Source organism: Plodia interpunctella, chromosome 17 (genome assembly GCF_027563975.2).
Source record: "Plodia interpunctella isolate USDA-ARS_2022_Savannah chromosome 17, ilPloInte3.2, whole genome shotgun sequence".
In the NCBI taxonomy this organism is placed as follows: domain Eukaryota; kingdom Metazoa; phylum Arthropoda; class Insecta; order Lepidoptera; family Pyralidae; genus Plodia; species Plodia interpunctella.
The window spans coordinates 5,681,575-5,701,250 of NC_071310.1; the positions used below are offsets into that span (position 1 = coordinate 5,681,575).

Here is a 19,676-nt window from a genome sequence, read left to right on the forward strand (position 1 = left end):
TGGAAATCGTACCTACCTTTTTAACCATTCACTTTACGGCATTTCTGCACTATCCTGCAATGCAGTGCAAAACTGCACGCGGATTGCTACGCCCCGTTGTCGTCGTCGTCGTCTTGTACTATCGATAGTATCGGATCATGTAGCTATGATTAAACTATCGACAATATTGATCGTCTATACTGCGAAGCTAAACTATTGATAGTTATGTAGTTTAAGCACAAATACACATTACTTATGTTTTTAAATCTGTGAGTTTAAATAACTATTTGTCTTGTTGTCACCACAGTTTGAAACGTAAATAGTATAATATTTTTATTTATCAATAGTATTCCACCAAAACCGGCGAGCTTATTGGTTTGGTAGTTGATATTTATCGGTGTTATGGTTAGGACATGTATCAAATTAAGTAATTATATCGATAGCGTAGCGTTTAACAAGGTGTAATACCAACCATTCATATTATTTCTAGACATCAAAATGTATTTTTATCGATATTATAGTATCGTTTAGCTTCGATATTAGTTTGCTGGTATATCGTGCAACACTACGTATGTACGAACGACTGACTGAAATACGCCAAAGCGAAGAGGTTAAGCTTTTAGGTTATAATTTTGTAAATAAAATAAAAGTTTAATTACTCGCAACATGTTTTACTTAATTGGTTTGGGTTTGGGAGATGCAAAAGATATTACAATCAAAGGTTTAGAAATTGTTAAGAAATGTGACAAAGTTTTATTGGAAGCCTACACTTCTATACTCACTGTAGGAAAGGAAACTTTGGTACAGTATTTTTGTTAACAGTTTTAACAATATCCTGGTCTTACTCTAGACATAAAGATTAGACCACCTATTACACTTATCACACTTCGCCATCATAAGTGGGGAAATTGTATTTTTGTTTCCACCCAGACAATGGTGTCAGATAAATAGTAAACTTTAAAACTATGCATTACAGGAAGAATTTTATGGTAGAAGTTTGATAGTAGCAGATCGAGAGCTATGCGAGAGCAATATAGATGGTATACTGCAAGAAGCCAAGGAAAAAGATATAGCCCTGTTAGTTGTAGGAGATCCCTTAGGAGCTACCACACATACTGATATGTTATTGAGAGCACACCAGTTTGGGGTCCAAACACAGGTAACCATCTTCTTTAACTGGAACTAAAATCACTGTACAGGTCTTTCCCATAGTCTTAAAAGTTGATCACACTCATGTCACGCGATTGTGACCAATTAAAGTATGTTTTATGGATAATAGAGTACTTATGACTTTATAGTATATATAATAGAAAATATTCACCAATTCCAGATTGTCCACAATGCATCAATAATGAATGCAGTAAGTTGCTGTGGGCTCCAGCTGTACAACTTTGGTGAAACTGTCTCCATTCCTTACTGGACAGAAACATGGAAACCTGACAGTTTCTTTGACAAAATTGTTCAAAATCATTCCAGAAATCTTCATACTCTTTGTTTATTAGGTAAATCCATATTTACTCATTATGTATAGTGATTATGATCACTGATCACAAACTTTTGGAAATCTTCTTTTTCTAAGGTCAGTTATTGAAGTGGAATTTATGAATATGTATTGATATTGATGATGAAGTAAACACAAGAAGTTTCAATCGTAAAAAGTATTTGTATAAATCATACTAGTGACGTAAATTTGCATCCGTACATAATACCATCACAAATTATCACTAATGAAGATCAATCTTTGAAGATTAGATTAGGCTCCTGTTGTAATCAGTTCATTGCTAAAAAAATAATATATCTAAATGTTGTTACAGATTTCATTTGCTTTACCTTGTCCCATCATCTGGGGTCCTCCACAATTCTCTATGTTTTGCCACATTTGGATCCACCCCTAGTAACCTCATATCCTCCCTGACACAATCCATTCATCTCTTCCTAGGCCTTCCTCGTCCTCTATATCCATGTACCGTCCTACTTAAAGCTTTCCTCAGTAAATGATTCTCTTCTCTTCTCATCACGTGTCCAAACCAACCAAAAATGTTGTTACAGATATTAAAGTGAAAGAACCTACAGAAGAATCTTTAACTAAGAAAGTTAGGCAGTATATGGACCCAAAATTCATGTCAGTCAAGGAGGCTGCCAATCAATTAGTGCAAATCATAGAAAACAAACCTGATACAGGTAATATCAGATATTCCAGTATCTTTGAGAATCATACCCACTGCACTACTCACAAAACACTTGTTTTTTCTGCCAATTTACATAACCATCATCCTTACATATTATAAAACAAAGTCCACTGTCGCGTCTGTGAAGAACTGATGCATGGATTGTTCCTTCTGGACCATTATGTTGAACTCCAAAAATGTTGAATTTCAGTAATGTTGAATTCCAAAAATGTTGATTTTACGAATTTATGCAGTTTTAACCAATACATAGTGTGATTTGTAATACTTTCAGGGATCAGTAAAGACAGCTTGTGTGTGGGGCTGTCGCGGGTGGGCGACGCCGCGCAGCGTATCGCAGTGCGGCCTCTGTCCGTGATGCAACACTGCGATCTCGGCGCGCCGCTCCACAGCCTCGTCATACCCGCCCCCGATCTACATCCGCTCGAACAAGATTACCTAGCACAATTCAGATAACAATGCGTGTAAATAACAATAAACTTTTCATAAGTATGTAATTAATATATTTTTATTATTTACAATCATAATAATAATAAAAACATGATACATGATTCGAGCTGCTACCGTGAGAAATAACATTCAAACCCATTGTTGGTCCGCGAAGCTACCACAAAATACTACAACATAAAATATTTTTTATCAATTGAATTATAAATGTTAAAAGGTACATTCATTATTATTTGGTCTAAGTTCCACAAATATAAATAATGAAGAATTATTAATATAATAATATTTTACAATTAACGGAATGTAGAGATACCAAAGTGAATACACTACAATAAATCACAATTGGTACACTTACATCAAACAAGTCTAGGCAAAACTGGAAAATGGTGGGTCACATTATAATAATTAAATGTTAAAGAGATATTACTTAAAAAATATGAAATTTTACACTATATAACACTAGGATATTTTCTTAATTATACAGTCTTTAGACTTAGTTTGTAGGGATACATACACAATTTTAATTCATAGCAATATAATAAGAAATTTATAAAACTCGTGCTTCCTATTTTCGAGTGAGATTACAAAATTGTGAATTAGGTATATAAATAGACATCGATTCAGTTAAGAGTATTCAAATTTAAACAGCTGACACCTGTTGATCATCGTCATCCTCGTCCGGAGCGTCGTGATAGTAGTCGTAGGGCCTGGTGACGCCCTCGTGCGAGTGCGCGCGGCTGAGGCGCTCCAGGCGCGCCACCTGCGCCGCCAGCGAGTACGGCTGCGGCATGCGCGGCGGCGGCACGGGCCGCGCGCAGCCCGCCGTGCACGAGCCGTGGCCGCTGTCGCTGGACGTGGCCGAGCCCGTCTTGCGCAGCGGCAGGTTCACCAGCGACGTGACGCTGCTGCTCTCCGCCGACAGGTCCACGGGCAGCGGCGTGGGCGTGTCAGAGTGCGAGCGCTCGTGCGCCGTGCGCGGGCAGCAGATGCCGGCCGCCGGCCCGTCGCGCCGGTGCGAGCACGGCGACGGGCCCGGCGGCGGCGGCCGGGGCTGATGAGGTCTAGTTTTCGCAGGCTCCGAAAGAGCTAGCAACTTCCTCACGGCTTGGGGAGAAGCCGCTCCGAATTTATTTCCAGCGAAGCTCTTTTTACTTTCACTGGCAGATGACGCGCTGCTGGTCGTCGAGAGGGAAGGAGATGGGTGTCGTCGGCGAGGCATCACAGGGGCCGGCCCCATACCCTCGCATTCTACAGATAATGCATGAAGGCGATCTTCATCAGTCTCGACATGCATACTATTCAAATAAGCTTTGACTCTTCGTACCATTTGTGCTTCTTCAAACATTTTCTTAGGATTTGGAACATTTGATGATTTCTTCCTTCTCTTTACTGTAACTTGGCCCTGCTGCACTCCTCCAGTGGTCAGTTGGTTCAAAGCCATCATTGCAGTAGATGGTGGTTGTTTGCCTAGTTCCAGCAATGTCAGAAGATCATATGGAGAGCTACACATGTTTGTAAGTGTCCGAACTTCCTTTGCAATCATTCTTAATTTTTCAAAGTTCACCATGCCTTCCACTTTAGTATCATTTCCAAGGTGAATAAAAGTCAGGTCTTTTTTTACTACGGGATAGAATGGAATCACTGGTGATCTTCCTTGTTCAGTTGTAACCAATTGTCTGTATTTAGACATATTTCTTGAAGGATCCATCAACATTTGCAAATCAGTGAACAATTTATAGTATTTAGTAGGTAATTTGTCCCAAGTCATTCTCAATCTGGAAACAGCCCCGTGCCCCAATCCTGATATGATTGCAAACATGGAATTAAAGTTCTTGCATTCCTTACAATGCCGAGCAACTTTTATGAATTGTTTTATAATCTTGGATCGACGAACTATATTTTGTTCATTCACAACTTCAGTGACCACCCAAAACATTTCTTTGTTTACCAGCTCGGCAAACTGCGATAACATAGGCGTGCCATATCTACTTTTTAGCTCAAATAAATCATCAACATATTCTGTACTTTCGATCTGACGGAAGATACAAAAATCTTGCAAAGTTAGTTGTACTGCTACTTCCACAGCATTTAACTGCAAGAAATGGACTACACTTTCCCTTAGGAGTTCAGGAGCCATTTCATCAGGTACTAAAGTTTCACTGACCCCATTTGTCTTCAAGTAGTAACGAGAACTGAGGCCAATACGTTCAGCTAGATTCTGAAGCTGGTCTGGTAAACGGTGCTGTTTAATGATGCTACCTTGAGCAACCGATACCTCGCACAATGAAAAATTTGAGCTGGGATCTGTAATTCCAAACTCTTGCAATGTTAACATCACAACTTCTCTAGCAGTTGTTTCTTTGTGTACTAACAGGTACTTGCAAGTCTGATCTCCTCTGTATACTTTTAATACATGTTCAGGATAATCTGATGACTGATACTCATCATAACATATTGATATCAAGTCAGGGTTGCTATGAGAATTATAAAATGAAGTGCTACTATTGGCTTTATTTAAAGACTCTGAATTTGAGAGGATGCTGTCATCAGTGTGTAACCCATCATTTATAGTGTTCTTAGGTAAAATGTTCATTTTCATTAAAGCTTTCTGTAGTCTTCTCTTAGGCCCAAGTGTCATGAAGCCTTTTTGTGGTTCTTTCTTTATGCTTAGTTGCTGAGGTTTTTTGGTGGGAGATTGAAACATTTGATGTGACAGAATAATTGGCTCATCACTTAATAATTCAGCTGTAGATAATCGAGCTCTGGGGTCCATTTGCCAGCGTACCATATTTGTGCACCCTCTCTGTCTTGGTGAGTTCTCAGGCATCAATAACATTTGCTTGAAAGCCAATAAATTACTCTTTACAGTAATACTCAAATGTGTGGAACCTTTAATAATTTCCATTGCTTTTGCACCACTGACATGTTGGAATGATTGGCCATTAACTTCTATGACTTGATCACCTCTTTTTAATCCTACTTCCTCTGCTTTAGAATGTTTTTCAACTTTTAATATAAAGATCCCATAACCTTTTTCATAGCCACCGAGAATTGAGAAATTTAAAGGTTCATCTCTTGTTGGGCGCGATAGTGTAACACTCCTAGTTCGTGCTTTTGCAGAGCACGCAATGTTTAATAGTCTCAGTTGACTTTCCATCTTTTCATGTTCCAAAGCATTTTCAAAATTCTCAAGGAATTCCATCATAGTGGGATCTGTTTCAAAATCTGTGAAATGGTTATTGACCCACAGCAATATAACTCTAGTGACTTTGTCACGGATTGAAGGTTCAGAAAACCAGGCAAGAAGTTGTTTTGCCACAACTAGAGGACTTTCTATAAATGTTCTATGTGTTAGCAAGAAATCTTCAACATATGTGGAATCACGAGCATTGTCTTGAATGAGCTGCTGCATTAGTTGTTCAGGGGTTCCCCTAATTACCACATGTCCCTGCTGGTGACCAGAGTCACCTGTCAACCCTCTATATTCAGTTACTAGTACGACATTGCCAAGGTCATTTTCATGGCGTTTTATATTTTCTTCTCCTTGATGTAATATACGATAATAGTCAGTCTGTGTTATACATACAAACTGACAGTCATCACACCTTGTGGTCATAATACCTCTATGGTATAATTTCTCAAGGGTAGCTTCAGCCATTCCAAAACTGTCTCCAACATTGAGATATTCTATGTCTCCATTTGAGTGCTCAATACCAACTTGACCATTAATTAGTACTGACCATGAGTCATGTTCCTCTCCATCATTCATAACAATAGTCCCTGCCTTTTCAACAACAGCAAAAACCATTACTGCACACAAAGCTCTTCTCACTGTCAGGGTCATGTTTGTAAAGGCTTTAAGATGTTGAGTGAATTCCAAGAGTATTTCTACATCTTCATCAGTTCGTTCATTTGGATCTTTCTCAAGGCATTCTCTGACAGCATCACGGACGGTGAGGCTGTCCATGCTCTCTTCTAAGTCTTCTTCCTCATCAGAGTCTACAATAGACTCTAGGAGCCCAGAGAGATCTACCTCTAAGTCCATGTCAAGTGAACTGTGAACCGATGTCATAGTGTCACTGCCACTGTAGGCAGAGCTGGTATCACTTGCGTTAGAGCACTTTAATGTGTGAGGGTACAGCTCTGGACTGTGACGGCCGCGTCCACCTCTCAACATTGTGAAGATTCAAATATGCTTTGTCCAACTTCCACCTCCTGGAAAATTAAAGTGCAAATTATAAATTTGTTTAAACCTTGTTTTATGGGCTTTATACATAATTCCTATGGGCACTTTCTAACTTCATAACCATCAGCTTCTTGTTTATTATGATATGGTACTGACTACAGATTTACATAGATGCATATTAAATTTCAATTCTATCAGCAATGATTTGAAGATCCATATATATAAAAAGAAAATTAAAAAATATTTATACCTAACTATAATATTTTTACTCACTACCATGGCTATTGATACAAAATAACATTTTGTGAAGAAGATTTTAAGGTATTTTTTATTTATCATCATTATCAACAGCCATTTGAATATCCCCACTGCCTTCCTTTTGGATGGATAAGGATATTTTTTTATTTAAGTAGTACAAGTTTTTGTTGAAAAATGCAACTCTACAACAGCATTAACTCTAAGACAAAAATAGTTTTATTTTTTATATGGGAAAAGAATGCACACTAATTCACTGCTCCTAACGAAAAGTTACTTGATTTGAAATCACAGGATAGAAATGAGCAAGAAATTTTACAGAATAAAATGAGCTACTAAGCATAAAACATACTAAATGTATCTGTCCAGAAAATGAATGGTTTAGGTATAACAGTATTCATTTGTGATAAAGTTATCATAGATAGTGCACTATTGGACAGCCAGCGAAAAATTTAATTAATCTACTTTCTTTACAGCTATCGATGCAAGTACCTACGCAAATTGGACTTGTATGCATCAGCATAGCAGTACTACATGTATGACATCACATTTCTAGTTATTTAAAGCATGCAAAACAATAGACATACATTGCAAACAGTAAATAATATAAACATTTGTAAACCTTCAGAATTTCTATTTATTTTGCATTCATGGCGGAACTGTCAATGCTTCCATGTTGCTTTCTAAATTATTTAGTTTCCTCTAGGTTTATTCAAATAATCGTGCCACTATAGTCACACTGCACTATAACACGGGATAGCCACAATTTCTTCAATTTGTAATATTCATTCACAGTTTATAATGAATAATAACGAAATAAATGCCAAAAGAGCCATTTAGAAAGCCACTTTCTCAAAAAAGCAGAATGATGCCATAGACAATAGACGATCAATTCTATCTATAAACAAGATTTTAAAAAGATAGAAGAAATACCATAGACAGCAGGAATTCGAAAATGCCTCCCCCAAGCCACGCCAAGCCCCATCCATCTTTGGTAAGCGCTATAACAGCGGCAGAAGAGGATGATGTGCGTACGCACGTTTACAGTGGGTTGACATGGCTGAAATTATTATGCAGCATAAGCAGACTTTCTTATATTGAGCAGTTATCTACTAAAAAGTACTGCAAACTGTCGAGTATCCTTTCGTTGTTCAATAATTCAAGTTGAATTGGCTATATTTTATCTCAAAATTGGAATGTTGAGATAAAATATAGTCTATAGCTTGGAAACTTTTCTAATGTTCTAATATCTGTGACCTTTCTAATGGTGATTTTTTTATGAAATCAGTTTGGTGGAAAATTACCCGCCTCAAACATACAAACTCATAAACGCTTATCTACCTCTTTTATTTATTGTTATTTAAATACAACGGAACATTACTCTTTATATGTACAGTATACAAGGAAGACAGAAGATGAGAAGGAACATAATACATTTTATGTTTAGTTGCGTTCACAATCAACTAATAAACCATAGACATTAAAATTAAAATCACATATGTGAACGTAGCTTTACATCTAGCGGAATATGATCATTAATTAATGTACTATTTATCTTAATATTATTATTTCAACATTGTTTTATTCAAAGTTTTGGTTTTTTTGAAATCATATTCCAAGTTATTATTTATTGGTATACATAAATTACTATTTACTGTAGTTTTAATTTAAAAGTATTCAAAATGGCCAACTGAACATTTCTATCTCCATCTATTTTCAGAAATAGGTACTTTTCTACGAGTGTGGCGTTTTCGAAGCAAAGCAGACATGATATTCTTCTAGTCTAATTTTGTAAATTGATCGTTTCCCGCAGTGGAAAACCTCGCAGAAATCCGTGATTACAACAGTGGAAGTGCAAAATCTCTTTATAATATCGCGATTGACATTAAAATGCGCCCTGGTTTAGAGTCGAAACGAATGGTGAGCGATGGCAGGAATACTGTGATAGGTTTTTGGTGTTAAATTTTGCTCCGTGTCATCACCACTATATTTTCAGTGTACTTTGAAAAAGGACAATCTTAGTTTTCAATCGCTATTTCGAGTGTTATTACGATTAAATATTTGATTATTTTGGACGATTGTTGAAGAATTTATATTGTGATTGACTGACCGGCTGATATTACACGAGGCTTGTATGTATATGTGACTTCTGCCTTCCACTATTGGTGACACGCCTCATAAAATAAAGCTAAATTTGTGAATCTTAATTATTTCTTTTTGTTATTGTGTCATTTTAGTGATATTGATGTTTTAAAATTACGTAACTGTTGTGGAATCTGGAAGTGTATAAAGAATGGCCTGAGTGTGACCACTCCATTACCGTCATGTGTGACGAAGGAATGTTTGTTTAGGCTCTAATATTGTGCTACGACCTTACGGGAAGTGCGCGTTCGTCTCGTGGATTGAGCCGGATCATGACTCTACCCGAATCAAAACAAGTTTTGCATTGATCGCTCTCGACGTTTTGTCATTTGGGGACACTTTATTATTGTCAAAATGTCTTCGGGAACGTTTGTGGACAGGATTGATCCTTTCGCCAAGCGATCACTGAAGAAAAAAACGAAGAAATCGCAAGGTTCCTCTCGGTACCGCAACACGCAGGACGTGGAGCTCCAGGCGCTGCCGCTTCTCAAAGGTGAGCTAGTGGTTATCCTTTCCAAATCATGTTTTTCCTTTATTTACTGTCAAGTGTCAAGCTACTACCTACTTGGCTCCATTCTAATAATGATTCTTAATTTGCCAGTTCATTGACCTTGTGATATTGATAGTACATTGATGTTAAACACTGAATGATAACTAAACTGGATGTTTACCCCAGTATTGCCACTTTGAAGGAGTATATTGGTGTTTCTATTTACAATCACTGGTTAAAAAATAATTACCAATAATTTATGTAAAAATTGGAACAATGGCCATGCAGACAATAGATAATATTAAAATACCTGTAGATGGTTTCTTAATAAACAGGTGAAGAATTTGAGACAATACAGCATAGTTTCCCAAAAAGCCACATTTATTTTTGGTATTTTGGTCCACATCCATGCATAATGAATAATCTTAAAAAATATGGAAAGGAATATATTTTAAGATCACTTTAAAGTGTTATAAATTAGGCATATGTTGACTAATATGTTTGAATCATAAAAATCGGGGAGATGATAAACAGTTTCTATTCACACTATCTAGCTAAATAGTCTTTTAAGACCCTTTATAATAACAAGCTACAACTGCATCACTAGAGTAATGACACCATGATTTAGTTCCATTCATTTATGTTGCATTTTTTGCAATTTGACAAGAGTCTTATGGCCGAGATTCATCAAATTTAGCACTATAGATAAAGGTGTTCCAAAAAAGTTAATTTTTATTGTCCCTCATTGTGTGAGAACAATATTCACTTGACTTTTTATGTTATATAGCATACATACACTGCTATGCCACTGTATGACCAATAATATATACATTACAGAAGAAGTGAAAAATAATTTATTCTAATTATATATATATTGCACAGTGAAATGGTGTTGAAGCACCAGTAGCAATTAATACACTCGAAAAGAAGCACTAATATTGACCACAATAGTCCTCAATAAAAATTCTAACCCATTCATTTGATTTCTCATAAAGGAGAGGTGCTTTAGTGATCCTTTTATTTATAAAGAAATCTTATACTAAATTATGCATTTCAATAACTAATATAGAAAGAAAAAAAAATCCTAACCTAGTTAGGTACTTATTTACTCACAAATTATTAGAAGTGACAACAAACTATATTATCCCACTTCACAAATAATTACTTACTTTATCTTTTTTGTGTGTTCCCAGAGACATTCGGGGTTGTAATGCCACAAAACTGTGGGTAAAGGAACACTTTAAAATTTTGAACATTTGGCTTTGATTTAATAACCGGCCACTTGCCTGATGCTATCCCTCCTTGGGAATGCTACTGTTGTGCATCAGCTGCCAAGACTATGTGACTCTTTTAAATTTATTGTCCTCAAATGAGGTAACTAAAACAAAAAATATACATGTACAATAGTTATTGTTGTACACCACACATAATTTATTAATTTTCTGTTTTTAAAATAGAAATAAAATGGTTTTATCCTTCATTGTCCCAGTTCAATAAGTGATTATACTATTTATGGCTACACTTATGAGTGGAACAATGGGTTCCACCTACAGTGCTCATAATATATGAAACTAACACATGATCTGAAAGACTGTTTGTTTTCTGGTATAAATATCTTATGTGTGCAATAGATGGCAATTGAAAGCTCATCATGGAAGCCACTCAACATAATTGTTAAATTAAAGTGTTAATTCAGAAATTGACTATGTAAGTAATTTCAATGTACAATATTTTCACTAGATTTGGCCCCAGGATTCTTTTATGTTGCATTTTTAACAAACACATTCACTTAAATTAAATTAAATTTGAAATATAAACTTATTTAAACACCTTTGAGCTGATTTTGATCAGCATGTGTCAAGCTTACTCAAAAATTTAACTTAATTAGCCAATTGTTATTTCCAGATGTTCCCAGCAGTGAACAGGAGGAGCTGTTTATTCGCAAGTTACGACAGTGCTGTGTAGCTTTCGACTTCATGGATCCAGTCGCTGATCTGAAGGGGAAGGAAATTAAACGTGCCACGCTCAATGAGCTTGTAGAGTACATAACTGGAGGGCGCGGTGTGCTCACCGAGCCTGTCTATCCAGAGATCATCAAAATGGTAAGCTATATTAGGACACAGAAGGAATAAGATCAATTGATTGTTTTTCATGGAAAGAAATACCCTTTCCTCTCTTCAGGAGAGGATCATTCTTGGTACCCTTTTGTATGGTCTCAAGAATTGAACTTTAAAGCTTATGTTAATCTAAAAAATCCCCGGAAAATACTGCATTGATACTTTTTATCTGAAGTAAGCAGGTAATTAGTTCATATTATTTAAAATTACTATTACATCTATATTGTTTTGTTGGCAATTTCCCCATACTATCTGTATTGCAATGATAAGGGTTTATGAAGTTTACAACTCTCGACCAACAATTATACAGTAAATTTTAAAAAATAACTACAAAAGATTTAAATTTGAATAAAAATTGAGAATCTGGGTGAGCTTAAAATAAAATATTTAAGATGCCTATTATAAGACCTTTGTACTGTGTATGTTTTGAACGCGCGTCTCGTGCACTATGTTATTTTTCCGCTTTAGTTATTTTAGCTTTAGTTTTCTCTGAAAAAATACGTACATATGGTACATATATACGTACATATAGTGGCGGCATTGGCTCAAGATTAATCGACCTGCAATTGATGGTAGCTTTTAGCTGATCTGTACACGGGAAGCCGGCGGCTCCACCTTGTGTCGCTCTCGGGTCCCAATATGCGAGAGCAAGAAAACCTACAATATAAAAGCGTGCACGCCGTGAGCACGCCTTTCAACGCCTTCACTCAATTTTTTGTCCTGGCTAGACCAGGCCTCTTCCCAGTTCATCAGCCATAGAGGATAGATTGTCCATATCCACTGTGGCCAATACATTGGGCCACCGAAATACTGACACCTTTGACCCTGCAATCCCAACACCGTGCCCAGTGCCACGACTGTCATCCAGGCCATATGAGGCCTCACCGGAGACAGCACTCCGTCCGCCTTTGGCCCGAATATACTCCTGGACCCTGATATTACTTTGCTTCATTGAAGCCAAGTGATTAACAACCCCTCGCCACATGATCTACTAAACCCTCGGAGATGTACCCAGCTCAATCATATATACAATGTAGTATGAAATTTACTAGTTAAAGGAATGTAATATTCCCATTAATTCTAGTTATTTTGACCTTGTCGTCCATCCAAGAATATGCAATTTTAATAATGCACGCTCATGTCGACCACTTTATGAAAAATCTTGCTCAATTTTAAGAAAGTTATGAATATTATGAATTCCATTTTAATCTTTAACCGTAAAATTTTACGGTAAAATTTTTATGTCAATAGGTACTATCTAAAATAAATTTAACTTTATCTATACAGATAGAGAAAAGTTAACCATATCGGGTACTATTATTCCTATACGTATAAAAAATCGTACAATCCGAACCAAACTAAACTAACAAATGGCATGTGACGGCGGAGACTCTTAATTTAGGACAGGAGAGTGCGTAATTGATTGATTTCTTGAAGTGTATGAGTGCATTCAATTAGATCACACGCAGGATGATACTGAACCGAAGACTAAATTCTTCTTGTTTTCAGAGTGTGCTAACACTGGTGTCAGATTTACTGTAATTAATTTCACTCCTGACATGCGATATGTACCTGTTCTCAAATTTTTCCACTTATATTTTCGTTATAAAAAATAAACATGCTATTATTACCTTTTTACTTACAAAACATTCAGCAACTAGCTAGATGACCTATTATAACGATTGCGATTAACCGCTGATCCATAATTCAATGTGCTAAGTAATTCTCCGTCACTTGTAACTCAAAGAAAACCAAATTGCAATGTTTACGCATTCTTTGTTTGTATTTCTTGATGATCTTTGTAATTATTATGATAATAAGAGTGGCTGTAACCATATTTGATAGAGATTAGATACTTTTTCTCTTCATGTAAAATATTCCTTTGTGTAAGTAACAGTAAAATCATTAAATAATGTCGTCACAAAACTTTTGCTGCTCAAGAATTTTGGATAACCTAAACGGCGGTTTTGATCAACTATCTCCAAACCATCAACTATTTAATTACCTACTAGCTATATCCCTCTGGTAGATCGGTCTACTTTCCCATTTGGTTCCCGTTTTGATTTGATTATATGGTCTGTTTTCTATAATTGTATTTTTTTCTTTGAATGTATTGTGAATAATATATGCAGAAAAAGCCACAGGTAAAAGCTAAAGGCGATAGTTATGAAATTATTATTTCTTAAAATATAATGTGAAGACGAAAAACCACATGTAGAACAAGTTTATGTTTGATGTTTATGTCAGCACGTGTAGCCTATGTTTACCGTTGTAATTTGTGTTCGGTGGGACACAGATACCGTCTTACTTAACATCTGAAAATGCATACTGAAATATTTTAACCACTTAAACCTAATATTCTGATTATTAGCTCTGAATAATGTAGCATTTAAATAATAAATATATATTTTTTGCAAAATGGTGTTCTACATCTATGAATTGTTAAATTATAAACAGTGGTGGATTTATCAATTACTCTATCCCTTCTTCTTCAATACAGTATGATAGATAAAATTTGCTCACCTGTAAACGTTTTTTTTTCTATTGTAAAATCTATCCTTGTTTGTTTTTTTATGGATGAGAAGGGTGGACAGCGACAGCTACTTTTCGCCGCAGGAACACAGCACAGGTATACAGCTAGTAACCTAATTAATGCACGTATTTGTTCCCTGTAGATCTCTGCCAACTTGTTTCGCACTTTGCCGCCGAGTGAAAATCCTGATTTCGACCCTGAAGAGGATGACCCGACTCTGGAGGCTTCGTGGCCCCATCTGCAACTAGTCTACGAGTTCTTCTTGCGCTTCCTCGAGTCAACTGACTTCCAGCCCACTATTGGCAAGAAGGTCATTGACCAAAAATTTGTATTGCAGGTAAATATATTTTTTCACTTTATTATTTTTATTTAATCTGGAAAATACATACATATAATGAAGGGCGTTGAATGTCGAACTTACGTAATGTAACGTCACAAGCCGTCAGGCTTAAAATCTGTTAGGCTACAATGGCCAAAAAGGGTTGACGTCAAGCAGGTCATAAATCAGAACCGAATCAAAATTTTAAGGTTTATTTTTAATTCTGAACCGAATTTTCGGTCTCCTGAACGCCTTCCTGGTTGCATAAGGATGAGAGGATTTCGTAATTAGCTCATTATTATTATTTTTTCGATCTCTTATTGAATGTTGTCTTACAGCTTTTAGATTTGTTCGACTCTGAAGATCCGCGCGAGCGCGACTTCCTCAAAACGGTGCTCCACCGCATATACGGCAAGTTCCTCGGGCTGCGCGCGTTCATAAGAAAACAAATCAACAACATATTCCTGCGATTTGTTTACGAAACTGAGCACTTCAACGGTGTGGGCGAGCTGCTGGAAATATTGGGAAGGTTAGTGGTTTATACCTCTTGAGAGTACTTGTACGCGGCGTGTGGTTCCCGCCTTAGAATGGAAATAAATTAAACTGAAGCACGAAATGCTTCAGTTTATTTTCAAAAAAGAAACTAATTTCAGTTCAGTTAGTTTCTATTCAGTTCATTTAGTTTCTTTTATCAAAGTTAGATACCGTGTTAGCATTGACATCCAATAATATTTTTTATATTACATAAAATTGTAATACGTAATCTGATTTCGCTCAAACTTCGTTTTTTTTTCTCTATTTTGAAATTAGAACATGTGAAGGTAAACTATCTAATTAAGTATGTTCATTCATTCGATCTGTCTAATTATCTAGAAATAATTTACGACGGTCGTCACCGCCGAAGTATGTAAAACTTAGATAAATGCGGTGTAATCGCGGTACGATTACTCAATTTAGTAAATACGTTGATATCACTATACTATTAGTTAAAATAATATATTGATTTCGTGTGCTATTTCCTAATTGCTACTGTCCTGATAATGTGTGAGGCGGCGCGCCACTCATTTCAACTCATCCCAATAATCCCCGTTTCATTGTTTGTTTTAGAAAGTGGGCTTGACTACTCATGTTATCTATATCTTTTTATGAGTATATACAAGATAAGACGATGTTCTATGTATGCTTAGAATGAAAATTCTAATTCGACATTGGCCATTTTAAAGAGTTGACTATTTTCTATCATTTTGAGCAGTTATTGACATAATATGTGAGCATACTGATTATCTTCCCTTTACTACTAATTAGCTTATGAGAACGAATTATATTTTCCTCCTTTATATTGTGAAATTCAAGTAAATAATAATAATATCTTTATTATTTACTTACCAGTACTTTTGCTCAATTAGAACAATTTTAATTTAAAGCTCAAAATCTAGTTTGAAGTGGTCGAGGACGCTTGGCGCATATGTGCGCCACAGCACATTACCGGGTTGGCGCATATACGCGCCTCAGCATTTGAGAGGTTAATCATATAAGGTAGACATAGCGCAATAATCTACAGATAAATCACTAAGACCAATTTAGAATACCTTAACTGAAAATTGATTACATTCAAGCTCATGAGTTATTATTATGCTTTGTTTTCTAAAATATTAATTTTATTCAAACGAAATTATACTATATAAAAAAGTTTGAAGTACATTATATATAATTTTTCTTTTGAACGTTGAAGGCTTCTAATATTATATAAGTCGATTTATTTATTAGAGAAACGTACCTACCATACATAGCCTTACGCTTTTAATTCCAGTATAATAAACGGCTTCGCCCTGCCGCTGAAGAGCGAGCACAAGCAGTTCCTGGTGAAGGTGCTTCTGCCGCTGCACAAAGTGAAGTGTCTGTCGCTGTACCACGCGCAGCTCGCCTACTGCGTGGTGCAGTTCCTGGAGAAGGACGCCACTCTCACCGAACCCGTGGTGCGGGGGCTGCTGAAGTTCTGGCCCAAGACTTGTTCTCAGAAAGAGGTAACAGAGCAAATTAATAAAAAACAATTCGCTTTTTTTGGCGATATTTGATAAACCCTCCTTAATCATACCTCATTATAACGACATCGGTAAGAAAATCGACTCTCCCGAAAAGTTTTGTCGCTAATAGCTTAGCCGAAAAATAGCAAATTTTATTTTATTATACATATTGTGTAATTTTTTTAAATAAATAAATCATATATGAAACTAATGTTATTGTTTTAATTTCTAGGTCATGTTCTTGGGGGAGATAGAAGAGATATTGGACGTAATTGAGCCGGCTCAATTTGCGAAAATCCAAGAGCCGCTCTTTAGACAAATAGCAAAATGTGTGTCCAGTCCACATTTTCAGGTAATTATTTTAGATATTGTATAGAATTTTCGGTACAGCAAGCTAATGGAGCTTGCTGCACAGCTGATAAACCTAGCTAACTTTGAGAAAAAGGTCGTACATATTTAAAAACTAGAAATTGAAATATAATTTGATAAACTTCAATATTTTCTATCGTCTTTAAATGGGACAAATAGTGTAACAAAAATTGCGTGCATTTGACTTAACAAATAGTTTTTTCAACATATCAACTATAAAATAAATATAATAAACATTGGAATTAGTATAAGGGCCTGCATTTTTAGATATTGTTTAACAGATAATAATATTTTAGTGTAAAATTTTGCTACAACGAATTTATATCATAATCAGGCCCACCACTACAAATCATCACATATGCAACTTAAAAGGAAATGTAAACTGTATTTTGTACATTGCGAGAACAAAAAGTAATTTAAAAGAAATGTACGTTTTAATGTAAACATTCCCAGGTGGCTGAGAGAGCACTGTACTTCTGGAACAACGAATACATAATGTCCCTGATGGAGGAGAACAACCACGTGATCATGCCGATCATGTTCCCGGCGCTGTACCGCATCAGCAAGGAGCACTGGAACCAGACCATCGTGGCGCTCGTCTACAATGTGCTCAAGACCTTCATGGAGATGAACTCCAAGCTCTTTGACGAACTCACCGCCAGCTACAAAGCGGAACGGCAAAAGTGAGTTTCAAGTTTTTTAATTCTTCGTAGGAGTTTTATTTGCCGGCCAGTTCTCCTGTTGTTTTTTGTCAGTGTCGAAAAAGGTGAGAATATATTGACATACCTGAATTTAAAGACAAATATGGAGATTATATATTTTTTTATCTAACTAAACAGGATAATTTGATATCTATCTGATAGATCAATTTAATTAATCGCATGATTCATTATTTTTTTATGAAAGTACCTTAGGGACGCTTTCTGATTCGCATGTAGTAAGTAGTATGTAAGTGACGCGAGGTGTGTTGCCGGCAGAGAGAAGAAGCGCGAGAAGGAGCGCGACGAGCTGTGGAAGCGGCTGGGCGAGCTGGAGCTGTCGCACAAGCGGCAGCTCGCCAACAAGTGACCGCCGCAAGCGCTAGACTAATGCCACACCTTTTATTTTCAATTATGTCCATCTTATATATATTTTCTATTCGATTACCTTTGTTAGTCACCTTATTGATTTTTTATACCTCTAATGATTCGTTCGTTAGCATTATAATATTATACATCCCCGTGCCTCGGGCTGCCTTCCGCTGGAGTCGCTGGCGAGAGCCGATCCGCTGGGGTTCGGGCGGGATTCGCGAGAATAATGATTTTTTTAATGAAATTAACAGTCTTCAGACTATCCCGTTTGCCCGATTTACTATTTTTAATTGAAAAATCGAGTGTTTTAAACGGATTCTAATGACGAGCAAACGTTTTGTTATAATCGGTTCAGCACACCGACGCCGGGCCGGACTCGCGCCAGCGCCGGCGGCAGCCCCATGATTCGGTTCGCTCGTGGGCTCCCTGGGCCGATCTCGTTCGGCGAATCTTTACAAATTACTATAGTGAGGACGCGAGGAGCGTCGGTTTCGCGTCTACGTGAATATTAGTTTACTTTAGGGTTTTAATATCGTTAAATTGTTTAAATAAGTTAAAGTCGTATGTAATCCGGAGAAGATCGACTATACATATTAACCGTAACGTAAAGTAATCGTACTGCATTACGGATCACCGATATTTGTATTAAACGGGCACCCAGCTTTGGCTGATTAAGATTGTACAAAATGAATAGATAAATTCGATGATGTAATTCGTTTAGTGCGCAGCTGACAGGGCGCTGCGAGCGTTGCCTCGCCTCACTCGCAAGTGACACTACTCGCTTCACTCGCAAGTGAGGGCACTGCCGGAAGAACATCAGCAGCCCCGCAGCGCCCTCGGCCGCCTCTGTAGATCGTTGTAATAAATTTTCTTTTCAAAATTAGATGCTCGATTCAACGTGTAATTTCGTCGGACTATCATTTTGTTATCATTTTGTATAGTTACATAGTGTAAATAGGCATTTATTTATTATAAATTTATAGCGATGTGATTTTTATACATAGCTGCGGGAGTGGGACACTAATTGGGCAAAATCGGTCAGAGCGAACTCGAACATTGTATCGACACCGGCGTAAAGTTAATTTGATGATATTGGATTGAAGTAGACGGATGCTAAAAGTAGATATAATAATTTGTAAGGGAATAGTCATTAATTTGTATGATATTACAGTAGAATTTTGATTTTTATGATCACTTTTTTAGAGGCCCGCTGCCGGACGGCCGCGCGCTTCTGTATATACCGATACGATACGCGCCGCGACCATTGCGTATGTATGTATGTACACTATGGAGATGTTTGTTATGTAAAATGTATTAACATTGCAAAAATTATATATGATCTTATATATAAACTCTTATTATAGAACACAGTATGAAAATAAAAAAGTTGACTCACATGAATTGAATTCTTTATGTAAGCTTGGCGCCCGCGGCTTGCAGTGTCCTTGAGCTCGCGCCCCAGAGCTCATGAGTTGCGCAAACAGACAGACAAACAAAGAAACTGCATTGGAAATACACAAGAAATTTTCACATTACCCAGTTTTTCATTTCTGTATGAG

The 19,676-nt window shown here is 36.7% G+C and overlaps 3 protein-coding genes across 4 annotated transcripts; 2 read left to right on the forward strand and 1 right to left on the reverse strand.

Annotated features, from left to right (window-relative positions):
- The first annotated feature begins 421 nt into the window (after positions 1-421).
- On the forward strand, positions 422-2,662 carry Dph5 (Diphthamide methyltransferase). 2 transcript variants are annotated; one of them, XM_053757631.2, is made up of 5 exons: positions 422-589; positions 956-1,138; positions 1,310-1,481; positions 2,029-2,160; positions 2,440-2,662. In XM_053757631.2, exons 1-5 carry the CDS (start codon positions 551-553, stop codon positions 2,619-2,621), a joined length of 708 nt encoding a protein of 235 aa, XP_053613606.1. In that variant the 5' UTR covers positions 422-550; the 3' UTR covers positions 2,622-2,662. The 2 variants fall into 2 exon arrangements, with proteins under 2 accessions (XP_053613606.1, XP_053613605.1); XM_053757630.2 differs by having other exon boundaries at positions 542-780.
- PDZ-GEF (PDZ domain-containing guanine nucleotide exchange factor) lies at positions 2,027-7,940 on the reverse strand. The gene is made up of 2 exons (XM_053757629.2): positions 7,676-7,940; positions 2,027-6,827 (listed from the first exon to the last, which is right to left on the reverse strand). The coding sequence occupies exon 2, from the start codon at positions 6,787-6,789 to the stop codon at positions 3,253-3,255; it is 3,537 nt and encodes a 1,178-aa protein (XP_053613604.1). The 5' UTR covers positions 6,790-6,827; positions 7,676-7,940; the 3' UTR covers positions 2,027-3,252.
- An 834-nt stretch (positions 7,941-8,774) lies between these two features.
- LOC128676978 (serine/threonine-protein phosphatase 2A 56 kDa regulatory subunit epsilon isoform-like) lies at positions 8,775-19,652 on the forward strand. Its single transcript, XM_053757470.2, has 8 exons — positions 8,775-9,688; positions 11,591-11,787; positions 14,478-14,672; positions 14,993-15,183; positions 16,465-16,678; positions 16,911-17,030; positions 17,501-17,730; positions 18,025-19,652. The coding sequence occupies exons 1-8, from the start codon at positions 9,550-9,552 to the stop codon at positions 18,113-18,115; spliced, it is 1,377 nt and encodes a 458-aa protein (XP_053613445.1). The 5' UTR covers positions 8,775-9,549; the 3' UTR covers positions 18,116-19,652.
- Positions 19,653-19,676: the final 24 nt, after the last annotated feature.

What these genes read in the sequence shown, in the direction of transcription:
- LOC128676978 (XM_053757470.2), top strand. Translation starts at nt 9,550, where the DNA reads ATGTCTTCGGGAACGTTTGTGGACAGGATTGATCCTTTCGCCAAGCGA. An exon ending in CTGCTGGAAATATTGGGAAG is followed by an intron (nt 15,184 to 16,464) that starts GTTAGTGGTTTA and finishes TTTTAATTCCAG; the next exon opens with TATAATAAACGGCTTCGCCC. An exon ending in TACAAAGCGGAACGGCAAAA is followed by an intron (nt 17,731 to 18,024) that starts GTGAGTTTCAAG and finishes TGTTGCCGGCAG; the next exon opens with AGAGAAGAAGCGCGAGAAGG.
- Dph5 (XM_053757630.2), top strand. Translation starts at nt 646, where the DNA reads ATGTTTTACTTAATTGGTTTGGGTTTGGGAGATGCAAAAGATATTACA. An exon ending in CTGTAGGAAAGGAAACTTTG is followed by an intron (nt 781 to 955) that starts GTACAGTATTTT and finishes TATGCATTACAG; the next exon opens with GAAGAATTTTATGGTAGAAG. An exon ending in TCATACTCTTTGTTTATTAG is followed by an intron (nt 1,482 to 2,028) that starts GTAAATCCATAT and finishes ATGTTGTTACAG; the next exon opens with ATATTAAAGTGAAAGAACCT.
- PDZ-GEF (XM_053757629.2), bottom strand. Translation starts at nt 6,789, where the DNA reads ATGTTGAGAGGTGGACGCGGCCGTCACAGTCCAGAGCTGTACCCTCAC.